This window comes from Odontesthes bonariensis, chromosome 20 (genome assembly GCF_027942865.1).
Source record: "Odontesthes bonariensis isolate fOdoBon6 chromosome 20, fOdoBon6.hap1, whole genome shotgun sequence".
NCBI lineage: Eukaryota > Metazoa > Chordata > Actinopteri > Atheriniformes > Atherinopsidae > Odontesthes > Odontesthes bonariensis.
In genome coordinates, this window is record NC_134525.1 from 16,369,739 (window position 1) to 16,384,129 (window position 14,391).

General features: G+C 41.7%; 1 protein-coding gene across 1 annotated transcript in view; it reads left to right on the forward strand.

Moving 5' to 3' along the window:
• mtrr (5-methyltetrahydrofolate-homocysteine methyltransferase reductase) overlaps positions 1-13,488 on the forward strand; it is a 28,944-nt gene extending 15,456 nt beyond the window's left edge. Inside the window, exons 13-15 of the mRNA XM_075452146.1 lie at positions 2,908-3,000; positions 7,741-7,935; positions 9,836-13,488. Coding sequence (XP_075308261.1) covers positions 2,908-3,000; positions 7,741-7,935; positions 9,836-9,980 — 433 coding nt within the window. The 3' untranslated portion in view covers positions 9,981-13,488. The remainder of the gene's footprint in view (positions 1-2,907; positions 3,001-7,740; positions 7,936-9,835) is intronic.
• Positions 13,489-14,391: the final 903 nt, after the last annotated feature.

A 14,391-nucleotide genomic window follows, 5' to 3' on the forward strand; every position in this document is an offset into this window, starting at 1 on the left:
CTGAATGGTGCTGAAAGGCAACCGCTTCTGATTTAGGCCCCAAATAGAGTGCTCTGTGGATACTGCCTCCCTTCTCCTGGGATTGTATTGCAGGCTGTTATATCGCCGGGATGTGATGTGATGTGATTTGTATTCAGGGAAAGGCGCCAGTGTGGTCTACTCAGAATGGAACCCAGGTTTTTCATATTGGTATTGATCCCTTTAGGGCAGTCGGCGAGAGGAGAGAAACGAGCCCACTAAAATGAGTTTACTTGAGGCTGTTTGCAGATCAGAAGAATCTCATCCAGGATGCTAATGGATGGGATCTGAGCATTCAGATCGAGGCAGCCAGACAGCTCTGTTACGGAGCCTCATGCACAAAGTTCAAACAAAATATTTGTTTATTAACTAGTTAGCTTGGCATTTAATTAATGACAGCAAAGCTTTGTACGAGTATTCACAATCACACTTTTGCATTGATTCGGTATCTCCCTTGGGCTAATTAATGTAGAGCCGCTTCGAACAATAGATTAATCTGTTCATTATTTTAAAAGATGCAATAAATCTTTTAATCCTCTTGCCTAGAAAATGTCTGGAGATGGGAAAACATGTCTAGAGCACAAGGTGATCTGAAGACATTGGCCCTCATTTATCAAGCCGTCGTAGAAACCATCGTAGATATGAGCGGAGAACTCGTCGTACGCAGAGGCTCAAGTGAGATTTACAGAACATGCGTACCACACCAATCCCATCGTAAGACAGAGCGGCTGTTGATAAATCCGGCGGGTGAAATCCATCGTAATGATCCTAACCACGCCTTCTACAAAAGGGCCGCACCTCTAGATTTGCGACATGGATAGACGAAAGGCGGCAAAGAAACGCTGTCAACGCTGTTGACAGCTGGGACGGCTGTCAATAGCGTTGGCGATGTAAATCGCAGACCGGACGAGTTATGTATTTTCCCCTACTGTGATGGTCAATAAAATGTGATAAACTCCAGATTAAATTAAATCTAAAATTTAACGATGTTTTACTTTTTCTCCAATAAGATCAAGAAGAAGTGGGGGGGGGGCTCCGATCCAGGTTTGGATTTGAGTGCCTTGGAGGAGAGGGTGGCTGGCCTAATCGGAGCTACGTCTTTTTTCCTTGAATAACAGAATGTGCAGGCTGGTGGGATCTCTGGGTACGGGGTCCTCTGGATGTACATCTGGAAATGGCACTCCATTTTTTTGGGCAATGTTATGGAGATCCCCGCATGCAATAATAATATTGCATACCTTTTCGGGCGTATATAGAAGGGTTCCCCCGCAGCCGAGAGACAGATCCACCTGCCCTTTAGGAGCCCTAACCTCTCCACAGTGCGCAGTGTTAAAGCGCCTCTCCTGTTCGGTGTGAGGGTGCGCGGTTGAATAATGAGCCATCACTCTTCCAATTACGGAGTTGTACTTGTTTAATTTATTTAATTTGCGTTTATGTTTATATTTATGTTGAAGTCAAATAAAACATGGGCCTTCTTTGAAGTGATAAGTCTGTAATTTTAACCAAGGGATTTGTTGCGACTCATAAGGCACGCACTAGTGACGCTGCTGTTTATGTATGCTATTGCAGTCACCGCAAGTCAAAATGGAAAAGTGCGTACACGCCCTCAGACCTGTCGTGGCGATTTCATCTTTCCTGCGCTCACGATGGATTTGATAAATGCCAACCTTTGCGCAGAAAAGAACGTACACACGACCTACGCATGTTTTCCGTCTTACGCAAGTTTGATAAATGAGGGCCATTGACTTTACATTGACATAAAACACATAAGAACATCAAATACTCAGATTTAAGATGTTGAGCATGGCAGTTAATGGGAATATTTGCTTGACAAATGACTATATCCCATTTCATGACCTTTTTTCTTCTTTAAAAGCAGAAACATCAGCCCTGTCTCTGAGTCACTTGTAAGCCAATTGAAAGTTTTTATTAGATTTTAGCAACTTCGGGGTAACAAAATGATCAACTTTATAATTAAGTAAGAAAAACACATTTTCTGGTTCATATCCTGCCTGGTTTTGATATTTGTGTGGTCTTTCATGCCTTCTTTCATGTTTTATTTTTTTTTCCGTCTTGTCCTTTTCATCATTCTGTATGAACGCAGACTTGTTACCTGAATCTTAATAGGAGTTTTGTTTTCCCATGGCTCGAAAACACAGCAGGATTCATTAACTCGGTGAATGGCACAATATGGGGTTCAGGAGACGCACTTTTATAAACCCAGTAAAGCAGTTCAGCACAAAGAGCTGAGCCCTTCTTCGTGGTCGGTCACTTCAACATCCACTCAAGCCTCCACAGGGTAACGGATGATGCCTGGTCCTTTTGACCATTAGCTGACTGATGGCATCGTGAAAGGTTAAGGGTCAACTGTTGTTATCTGAGACAGAGCTGTCACCTTCGCAGCAGGTGTGTGGCACAGATAACCACATCCTCAGAGTCGCTCTGTGCCATTGTGTAGTCTGCAAGGGGTTCTGGGAAGTTTGCCAATCTCAAAAGCTACAGGAGGAATTGCTTTTTAAGGGGCAGTTGGTTTATTTATTTATATATATATATTTTTTTACTGAAAAACAGTTGGACACACAACATGGGTGCGTAACACGTTCACACGCTCACCGAGGCCTACTTTCATTATCAGCAGCTGTTTTTTGTGATGGGAGCCATCCTGTTTGGGTAAAATTTAATGGCGCGTATAACGTCCTCGCTTCTTCGCGCAGGCTCGTTTCTCTGCTTTTAGCAGTTGCGGTGCTCGGTGTGCTGTCACTGCAGACTGCTTTACAGCATCTCTTCTCTTCTTTAACCTCTGCTGCCAAGAAGGGCTCCCTGCCCTCCATCTGGTCTGGTTGTCTGTTTGAATTGATTCACTGCTAACATTCGCTGTTTGACTTTCAGAGAGGAGGAGAGGAAGAAGAACCCCGAGGCCTCGTTTGGCGAGACCTGGTTGTTTTATGGATGTCGCCACAGAGACGGAGACTACCTGTTCAGGTAAGCTGTACGTTTCTCTTCAGTTTAGTGACCATCCGCACATACCATTCTATACCTGCTTAACCTTTTAATGTGTCACATTTATTCCCTGCCTCTTCACATTCCTACTGCACATTTCCTGCATTGAAACCTGTGACCTGACTGATGGAAAAACATCTCAGCCTGTATTCACGAGGTGGATTTTCTTTCTTCAGTTCTGTTCTTTGAGCACTGGGCAACTTTTGTATTAAGCTTTCAGCAGCTCAAGGGTATGTCGTTAGATGGAGGGGAAAAAAAAGGATATTCATACCAAGGCCACACTTTCTATACTTTTAGTTGTGATGAACAAAAATCTGATAGCATAAAACCTTTTTGCTGAATGGAACTGAAGATGAACAACATTAAAGCTGCACCAACAGAATTTCTCTCTGTAAACGGTGTATTTAAGTGTGTGTAATGTCCGGTTTCTCAGCTTAATGGAGCGTTTTAGCTTCTTTTTGATGTTTGTTTTTGGTTTAACACACTACAGTAGCTCCAGCAGCAACCGGAGGGGCTGTAGCACAGAGCAAGGTCCTCACAGCCAGGACTTCTTTTTGTTGGCTGACGTGACAAAACCAGAAACGTACATTCAGAGAAGATGGGCACTACGACAGGGGTTGTAATGTTTCTTAACGAACTCGGGCTTTCCTCTTCATAATAAGATTAAAGCAATTTTTTTCTTTGATGTTTTCTCATATAGAAAGTATAGAATGGACTTAAAAATATATTTAATCTGTTCTGAATCCCTGGCCGAATGCGTATTTCTCATGGTCACATGACTCAAAACCTCCAGTTTTTTTTTTTTTTCTTTCTCATAACCGCCAAGCTTCCGTTGGACTCAGCAGGTTTTGTTATTTAATGTATTCCTTCAGCCGAGAATCTACATCCTGAGTTTTTAATTAAATGAGTTCAGGTTCAAAGGGCTAGTTTTTAATTAGGTTTGAAATCCATGGTGGATCTCGTATTTCAGAAATGAAAAGGTGTCCCTGAATCTAACGATTGAAAAGCCAACATTTGTTTAATATCTGTATGTGGTACCGCAGTTACTTGACACTGCAGCATTTATTTTGCACAATAGTAAATGCTTTAGATTTGGTTAAAGTGTCGGACGTCATCTTTCAACACACCTACATGTCACCTTTTCTGTCTGATGTATCATCAAGAAAAAAAATTCAGTCAAGTGGTTTAATCCGAATGAAGTGCTTCTGAGCAGGTTTGAGCCATGAGGTTACCATGGTGACGCGGCCAGATTGAGAAACGGCCACCTTTGGGACACTGAAAACTCAGATTTTCAGCTCTGAATAGCTCGCTAAGCCACTAATCTATCTAACACCCCTCAGGAGTTTTTCCCACTAAAAGCTCTTCAGCCTTTCCTCTGATGGTGGCAAAGATCAAACGGAGGTAAAAGTGGATATAGTATTGGATTTTAATTTGTCATCTGGACGCAAGCCTGTTTCCATATGAATGCTAATGTTCCTTCACATCTGCTGCAAGTGTAACCAAGTAACTATAATTCTAGATGTCAAGAATGTTTATAGCTTGTGCAGCCATTTTAAAAAAATATATTTTTACAGCCAAACTTAAATTGATTAAAAATTTGCTATTGGATTCAGATTTGATCAGCTTGGATTGAGTCAGAACCAAAGTTTTCTTTGGACACTGGCTGCTATGTCACTCATTTTCAGTCGAGTCCTTGCACCAAGGACTGTTTTTTTTATTTTCTCTATTCTTTATTTGTTAAGCCTCTCTTTACACTGACCTATGAATCATTCAGGCATTCAGGCAAAAGACACCTAACCCAAATGATGAACCAGAGTTGTGTCGACAGACAACTTGACAAAGACCCAATTTTAAATGGTATGGTTAGGCTTGTCGCCAAGACACATAATTTCTTCCCATTTCTTTTTTTTTTGTATCCATGAAAACTGGCAAAGATAACCGTTTAAAGGACATAAGATATTATTTTTGCACCAATGAGGTGATTCATTAAGACGTTCTTTTTGAAACTTAATTCCCACAAAACAATTGAGGAAACTGACCAACCGGACGACAAAATAACTGTCGGGCCTTGAAAAAAACGTTTGCAGCATATGAGTGGTATCTGAGAGTGACATTCTTTGCAAATAAGAAATTAATCCTGACTCAGGAGCTGAAAGATACACCTGGAACTTCAGTTGATCCGGACACTGTTCACTGAAGCCTCGTCAGAAATGGTCTCCGTGGAAAGGTGGCTGTCAAGAAGTCGTTCATGAGGAAGAGAGAAAAGGCTGAGGTATGCCACATGACACAGGAAGTGGAGTGATGAATAAATTGCCGAACCGATTTCCTGTTTTTCTGGAAATGCGTAAGGAGGAGAGGTGACTCCAGACTTTTGCACATTACTGTATGGGAAAACAGTTCTTATTGACTGGTGGCAGACTTTTCACTCACAAGCAGTGTCAATTATTCACCTACGGAGCATCAGAGGCCGTTTTTCTATATTACTTAAAAAAAATTTAAAAAAAACAACGAACAGGAAAAAGCGAGTTTGATCCAGTTAAATTGTACTAAATATCGGATCACTGCTCCTAATTTGCTGCAACCTGATGTCACCCTGCGCAGATATCCTTGCTCTGATCACTTTGTTTTGGCTTGACTTTCTCCTAACTACATACTAATTGCTTGGCTCCTCTTGGTATCAGCGGCAAGCATGTGCTCAACGCCGGCGCTCTGATCAAGTCTATTTCCAGGATTAAATAGTGTGAATGGATTAGCATCCTTAATCACACAAGAATAGATCACAGAGGATGTTGTTTGTTCCCCTCCGTTTCTTCCCTCCTTTACTTAAATACTAGCTCACAGCCAGGTAGTATGCGGCGGTTGTTCACAGTGTGGGCTTCTCTTATGTATACCCCCACAGTGTTGACCAAAGTGATTAGTCTGTGTTTTATGAGCCACCCATGAAGAGCTGCACTCGATTTAAATAGGCGAGCAGAATGAGAACAACATGCCAGCAGTTGATATTTGTCTGCCTGCATTCATCTCTGTGGGATGTCTCTCAGAGTAAGTGCAGCTTGATGTCTGGTCTTGCCTTGGACTGCGGAAACCTGCTTAGCAAACTTTGTCACATTTCAGCGTCTGCTGTCTTCAGAGAAGTGTTCCGTTGGAGTCCTAAAAAGGGGGCAACGATGTTGTCAAGTCGGGATGCAACCGCCTCTCAGATTGTTTTCTGAATGCAAAAAACCAACGAGGCTTGTGATGCGTCGCAATTCAGCCGCATCACTTAACGTCCCTTTGACGGATCGATGCCTGCTTGTCACATCAAACATGCCCTCCCCTCATCTTTTGGCTGCACTTATGCTCTACACCTCCCTCTGCTTTCCCAGCCTCTTTGAAGCACGTCATTTCATACTGCAGGCCAAAGTTGACTAGAAGGACTGCTGGGCTCATGTTAGTTTACTGCCACAGACTGTAATGTGCGAAAACACAACGAGGACTTTGGCACGTCATAGCTCTCAGAAACGCTTTGTCTGTTGTGTATCTAAGAAGTCTATTGCACTTTGGCATCTGCCAGTTTCTGCTCACTTGGTTATCACTCTGTGATGATTTATTTTCCAATGTCAAACAAACGCCGCCCCACAAATTCTCCCACCGTTATTCATGCCTCTCTTGCATTCAAACAGACTCTGTAATCATCACACAACTTGGTAAAAACAATGGGATTTCTTTTAATGATGGTCTCCAATCAAACGTTGGATAGTAAACATTGCAATGGAGGCAATAAATCTGGACTTTTTAAATGGAACAAAGACAGCGAGGCCTTTAGTATTCACACAGGAGCTTCTGTGTGTTTCAAAAAAATAAATAAAAATCCTTATTTCAGTCTGGGAGGTTACGGTAAAACACAGACGCCCGAGGTGAAAGACCTTTTCCAGTGATCTCTGAGTCGGTTGTGTTTGGCTGTGTCTGCGTGTGCCGTTATGTTCATTCCAACTGCTTAACTTCAAACATGCCGCTCTGAGCCACAGTGAACCTCACTCCTTAACCAGCACCGTCCTCCTTCCTTTCCTTCCTTTCCTTCCAACATTACCCCCGGGCCTGGTCACAGAGGCAGAAGAACGAGTTAGTTGGCAAGCAGAACACTGACTGGGAGCAAGGTTGCACCTCACTGGAAGGCTGAGAGGATTGATTGTAAAAAGCTGCTTATAACAGTGACTCAACCTTGCTTATGAAATCTGTATCTTTTTTTGCACATCTTTTGTGAAACAAGGTAAATTGCATGTCTGGCACAGCTTTGATCAGACCTTTTGCCCATCACTGTTCCAAATCATTGAGCTTGATGGATGTTTTTTATCCACAGGAAATAGTTTGAGGGGTAACACACCTTGTAAAGCAGATATGCAGTCTATTGCTAAATATCTTTAGAGAGTATTGGGAGGGAAAGGGCAAACAGCCATTATGCAAACTATGTTGAATATATTTCTAGATTTAGTTTCTTGCTTACAGCAAAAATATGCAACTTTTTTTTTTTTTTTTTTTTTTCTATAATGAAACCATCGAAAGGTGCTGACAAAGCCGCCATCCCACTCACTACAACATTATCTTCTCTTTTTGCATCAGCAATTGAAACCCAGGTCTCCTGACTACAGCTTTTAGAAAACTCATTTTCACAAATCAGGAGCAGCTGTCCAACAGCACGAGAACAACCTTCTTAACTCCTAAATGGAATTTATTTCGTCCCAGGGAGGAACTTGAGAGCTCCGTGTCCAGCGGCACCCTGAGCCACCTCAAAGTGTGTTTCTCCAGAGACGACAGGAAGGATGAGGAGGCCGTCACCTCAGCACCACAGCCCAGATACGTCCAGCACAATCTGCTGCTTCACAGCCAGCAAGTCACCGACCTGCTGCTTAGACGAAACGGTTGTTTCTATGTCTGCGGGTAAGACCGACTATGATTTTAAATCCTCTTAATTCATCCTGAATGTTTTAAAGCCCCTTTTCTACTCCATTTTACATTAGTCCCAACATCCACCTGGCAAGGTTATGTCACGTTTTGGCTGCCTTTCTTTCAACTCGGTCCCGGCTTTTTCTGGACTCTGTTTACGCGCATGGCCTACTTTTGGCGGGTCGCCTTGAGTCTCCAAAGCCCGGGAATTGATTTCTACATCAATACAGATTTCCAGTGTATTTAAAGATGCATTAATCACCAGGTCTGTTTAGATAAATCACTTTTACAAGAGAGACCAACTGACCATGTGCAACAATCAACACATTGACATGAAAAGATAAATTGCGTTCTGGCATAGTGTCTGAAAGAAAGAAATGCTGAGTATTTGCAGATGTAGTCTACACGAAATGTGTCCAGAACGTGGTCGTTAAAGTGAAATTTTCTTGGCCTGTTTTACCTTCAAAGAGCAAAAATCAGTGGATGTGAAAACCGTTTTGCTAGTTTTTATTTAACTTGAACGTCTAACTGTAATAAACGTAGAGCGACCGTTTTCTACACACGCCACTCTGCCACTGGAAATCCGTCAAACTGAGGTCCTTCTTCAAAATCGAAAGGAAAATTAATTAAAGCATCCCACCCCTCATACACCTAATTTTATTTTATTTCCTAAACCGTTTTTTCTCTCTTTACTTATCTCACAATATTGAAGTGCATCGCAGAAGGATCTTCCGAAATTGTGTGTTTTTGGTGAGAAACTTTATTTTTCCCCCAGCATGGAGGATGTCAGTGTCGAGTGGGGAAGTTAAGATAATTACCACATGGATAGTCATTAGCATATTGATTCAGAAGCTATAGATGCTAATTATAAAGCTATTCCCATCAGCTGTAGCTATGTCATCACCATAACATTTAAGTACTGTTTAATGATATACATTCTATGTTTTTTCCTCACATGAAGCAAAGTATTGATACAAATTTAACAAACGGAGGGAGCTGCTTAAACATTGTGAACAACAATAGGCACACCGAGACAAAGTTGTATCCCTAAAAGGGTCTAAATCACCACTGATGTTGTTCCACACCATCACACTCCTGCCTGTGTTTGCCCTCACTGTGGTAGTTCAGATTCATGTCGGACATGATGGACCTCGCCTGATCTCAAAAGATTTTTTTCCCTGGTTCTTTTCTTATGCTTCCAACATTCAACTGGTGTCTTTTCAAGCTCTGCTAATGGGCTGTTTTTTTAATCTTTAATTTAATTTATTTCTTTACATTATGCATGGCATGCAACATTTCCCCCACTGCTTTTACACATGAAAATTCCACAATAGGTGCTGAAGCGCTTTCCTTACAAAGATGATATTTAGCTTTCTTCTTTGTTTTTTTTTTTTTCAAATACAAATATAATTACTTCCCAGATTCTCTGGATACTGTTGCCTTTGCTTTGATGCAGCTTTGTGTTCTGTTTATAGTAATACGCTCACTCTGCCTCTCCATGTCACAGCACATCGTCTCTGACAGTACAAAGACGACAGTAAAAACAACTCTTGGGTATAAATCATCCCAAATCCTGTCAACATTGTGTAGGTGCTTGCGTTTTTTTTCTTCACTTGAGTTTCTCACAGTCTGGGTGCTCTCCTCACCTCGGAGTAATTACTTCTGAGAAATCTGATCTGTGTGAATTTCTCAGTCGGAAAATATCACTGTTAGATGATGGATTTCTGTCAGTAGACAGCAACATGGAGATTTCATAGAGATTTACATTCTCTAGGACTGGGTGCACTTGGCTTTATAAGATATTGGCTTGTCAACAATGCAGGTTGTTTCAAAAGAAAACGTCTCTTAATTATGTTTTCCCTTTTCCTAACAAAGCTGCCTTTTTACTCTCCAGGGATGCAAAGAACATGGCTAAAGACGTGAATGAGGCCCTGATAGAGATGATTAAAACAGAGCTGCAGTCGGACAAACTGGAGGCCATGAAGAGACTGGCAACGCTTAGAGAGGAGAAACGCTACTTACAGGACATCTGGGCCTGATGGTGGATAAGTAGATAAGGGCATTTTGCAGCTGGACTCACTTACTTTCACTACACCTTCGTTGCCTTGGCTGTTTGAACAGAACTGACCTTGGTCAGGCGCCAGTGATGGAGACTGGTTCAACAGTGGGGAAAAGGCTTTTGGTGTTAACAGGACCTCTTCGTTTGTTCTTTCTGAGGAAAAGGCTTTTATTTCTGCCGCCTGTGATGGAGCGACTGAGAGCAGGATAGTGCTTCAACTTAGATGGACATAGCGCATCGATTTGTATTTCACACTCGCAGGAAAATGTTTATTCTCATTCAGGGAAGAAATTAATCATTTTCTCATGGTTTCTCTGTTTGTTTTGGGGATATGCCAAGTCACCACTGCCAGCTAAATGCACCCCGGTGTGCCTCTAGAATTAGTTGAAATTGTATCATTGTTTGTTTTTGTTTTTTTTCCCCTTCTCAATTACTCACCAATTTTAAAAGGCACCACTTTTATTATTTAGGATGAATTTCTAATTAAACGTTTTAACTAACAATACATGATTTGTTTGAATGAAGCAATCGGTTGAATATTGAACAGAGATGAGATGAACGCTGTCTTCAGTAAGGAATAAATCGTGAAAAACGAGAGTGGTATGTTTTCATATTTTTTGTTAATGTTCCTAATGATTTGGAAATCTCTCAATTGTAAAACCAGCTTGTTTGACTTGTGTCAGCATATTTTGTTCATGAAACAGTAGGTGTAGCATCGTCTTTATGCCATTTTAGCCATTATGGAGGCTGCTTTTAAAGGGCACACTGTATGTGTATTTATAGGTGAATGGGTTTATTTAGGCTCAACTAGAGGAGGTTTATGTTTAATCCTCAAAAAAACACAAAATTGTTCTCATGCTGTACTTCACCTGTCACCAGAAATGTTCAGTTTCAGTTTCTTTAAGACCCCTCTTCTGAAATGTCCTGTCTGTTCCCATTGGTCAGCCGATCGTGCCAAATAAAGCCTCTCAGCATGAATTATGTAAATTTACAATACATTTATGTATTTCATGAGGATATCATGAGGGAGAGGAACAGCCTGGATTACAAATGAGACGTTTCAGACCGATCAAAAGCAACACCAACCCCTTGCTGTTGATTCATGGCTTTTGGAACTCTACGGACCTTTTACATGCACAAATAAGCTATATAACACACTAAAGGAACAGGGAAGAAATTGAGCTTCATAAAGCCGGGCTACCACACCCAGATAATACTACTGGGACTCTTATCAGTCCTGTGTGTGTATAGGCTCAACTACCATTTCCATAGGTGATCTGTACATGCGCAAAAGTTCTATCATTTTTAATTTTATGTATATTGATTCAACGGAATGTCCAGTAAAGCTGCTCTCATTCACATATTTTTGACTCTTTATTCAGTCAGATGGCTAAAATTGGTCAGAAATTGTAACCGGAGATCAGCCCATTCAGACTGAATGGACCAAAAAAAGAAAAACACCATTCAAGTAACTTGAGGATTCTATGGATCAGTCGAGCTGTAACACCAGCTCATCTCAACGGTGCATGTAACTGTTACAAGTGAAAACGAGCAGCCCAAAGCAATTCATCCAGCTTGACATACCCAGCAAGACCTTGCGGTATGTTGTTCAAAACGGCCGACAATCTTTGAAACTGTGGCTAAAACAAACGCGCGTGTTGCTGTGTCATCACCGATTTTTGAAATAAAAACATTTCACGGTAAACTGTTGTTTAGTGATGTTTATCATTACCCTGCACACACAGGTGTGTTGGTACATGACCCAAATGAAGTGTTGAAGTGTGTGGGCGTGGGGACTGGAAGCTCTCCCGGTGTGCTTGAGAGGCAGTGGGAATTATTTCTGAGCTAATGAACTCTGATTGATTGGGAGTGATTGTTTTATTTAGATTTAGAGATAATTTGATTCTTCAAGGTGACTTTGGGTGGAAGATGAAGGCGCACGCTTTTAATTGAAGGCTTTTTACGATAGGCTTGTGAGTGCAGCGCAGAACCCCAGAGAGACGCTTCTTAGAACTAAATCTTCCAACAGCAGTCTTTTTTTTATTTTATTTTATCCTCTTGTACGGAGGGGAGAGAAAAACATGTTTACAATTTCTGCCGCCTGACACAGTATTTGCTGCACTTTTGAGCCGCGTAAAAAAACCATCCACTTTCACAGATAACAGTCCCTGATGATGAATAATTGGTTTAATACGGTGTTGTGGAAGGTAGAGCTGTCCTTGTGTTTGTCCAGGTGCAGCTGGCTGCGCCACCTCACCCTCATCTCTCAGTGTCCTACTGCTTCTACTCCACACACAAGAGCAAAGGAGGACAAAATGAAAATAATGATGCTGGATTCACTTAACAGCATCACCAATCATCACATGATGCATATCCTCTATTTAATTGCAAGACTCCCAATTTGTTGCTGGAGACATTACAAAAAATGTTTGTGTACATTAGGAAGAAAGTTAAATCAAAGTGACACAACTGTAATCTTTATTCATGACAAACTTAAGAAGCATGAAGTACACTTTGAGCTGCACTGTCCTTATTTACCTACCCCATTAGCATGGCCTCATCTCCATCTAAAAAAAATAAACTAAATGGCGGTTGTGGAGACGGAAAGCCTGTCGGCTGCTTATGTCACCCTGTCCAGGGACCACCTACGACTAATGAAGTTTTAGATTAAGTTTTCATAATTAAAAAGGTTCACTGTGGCAGCTTTGTCCCGCAGCGATAGTGAAAGGCAGAGCTGTGGACATGGCCAGGAATAAATCAGAGCTGCTGGAGGTCAGTGCCGCCGCAGAATAGTAGCACCTCTGTGATAGATGCCCACTGTTAAGAATGGCTTAAATGAAGCAGAAAGATGTGTGCCGAAGATAATGACTGTTATTATGGAAGTGAAGAGAGAGCCAAGTTGGGAAATGCACTTTATGCCCATGACCTCAGAATTAGAAAAGACCTGCCAAACATTTTGCTCCTTGTTGCAGAAAATGCAAACAGTGAGGAAGAGGAGATTAACTTGAACCTCTCACACTCTTCCTCGTTCAACTCTGCAGGGATGGTGCATACTGAAGGTAATAACTGCAGCTCAAACGAGTTGAAATTTTGTCCCTTCTGACGAAACTTGGGTGGCTTCAGTTTTAAAGAGATGTGTGTGTATGTGTGTGTCTGTTTGTGTGTGCGTGATGCTGAGAGTAAAACCACAAAATGAAAGTTTGTGAGAACGGCTCAGCTCTGTGTTCTCGCATTAGCTCAGGCAGAAGAAATCTTCCTCGCCAAGTTCTGTCAGCTCCTTCTCAACTGTGTTTTATCACTAAAAAGACACACTTCCTCCCTGTCTCAGCTGTTCTCCGTCTGCCGTCAGTGACCCAGGAATGTCTGCTCAGCTCTTTGATGTGGCATCAATGACGGCCCTGCGGGTGCGCACTCGCTTCGATAGACGCACAGCGAGAGCCGCAGTCAGCCTGCTCTCCAGTGTCCCAGCTGTGCGCAAACACTTTAACTTCAGCATTTGTCAAGGGTGCTGCAGGAAAATCTGTGTTTCTCTAAACAGGCTGCAACACTTCTATTGAGTTTCCTGATTTCACTGTGAGATACCAGTGTTGTTTTGGTCTGTTTATTGATGAGCAGGAGAGATATCCCCACTTCCTATTCAGTCAAACAAACAGTTGCTGTAATAAATACTGGCCGGAGGAGAAAATATTCAGTAAAAACCTTTGTGGGTTTGAGGAAATATTTCCATGTTGGATTCATCTGACCAAAGAGAGCATGAAAAACGGAAGAATAACTTTCAAATGTATTAACGCGAATGCTTTTGTGACAAGTGTATGACAGATGGTCCGTGGCAGTCAGGTACTGCATATCCGCATCAATTAAACAGAAACTGCTTAGCTAATCAAATGTATTAATGACGTTTCAGCGATGGGTGCGAATTTCTGTCTCATTTGTCAAAGAAATGTAAAAATTGGTTGTGCATTTTTTAAACTTCCAACGACAGACGAACACTTAGCAGAATTTATAGCCTCCTTGGTCCTGACAGCCATAATGACTTATGCAAATTGGAGGTTAAGTGCCGAGATGAGGCTGTTCAGCAAAAACAGAGATGTGCAAAGGATTGATGGAAAGTGGAAGAAAAGGCTGACGGAAGGATAAACTGTGGGCACCTGACATTTGTCACCTTTTGAAGCGTGGGGTACATAGAACTCGATCAACATGACCTGCTCTGGAGATATTTTAAAATGCACCTGATGAGAATAATTTGAAAAGGAAATGCATTTCTTTATCTATCATCATGCGTTTCTAGCGTGCGATAGATAAATGCAACCCCAATTTTGGTGCCTATAGCTCTGGCAGTACAGTGGTCATTTTTCTCTTGTCTGCTGAATGAATGTAATGTGATTCCAAAA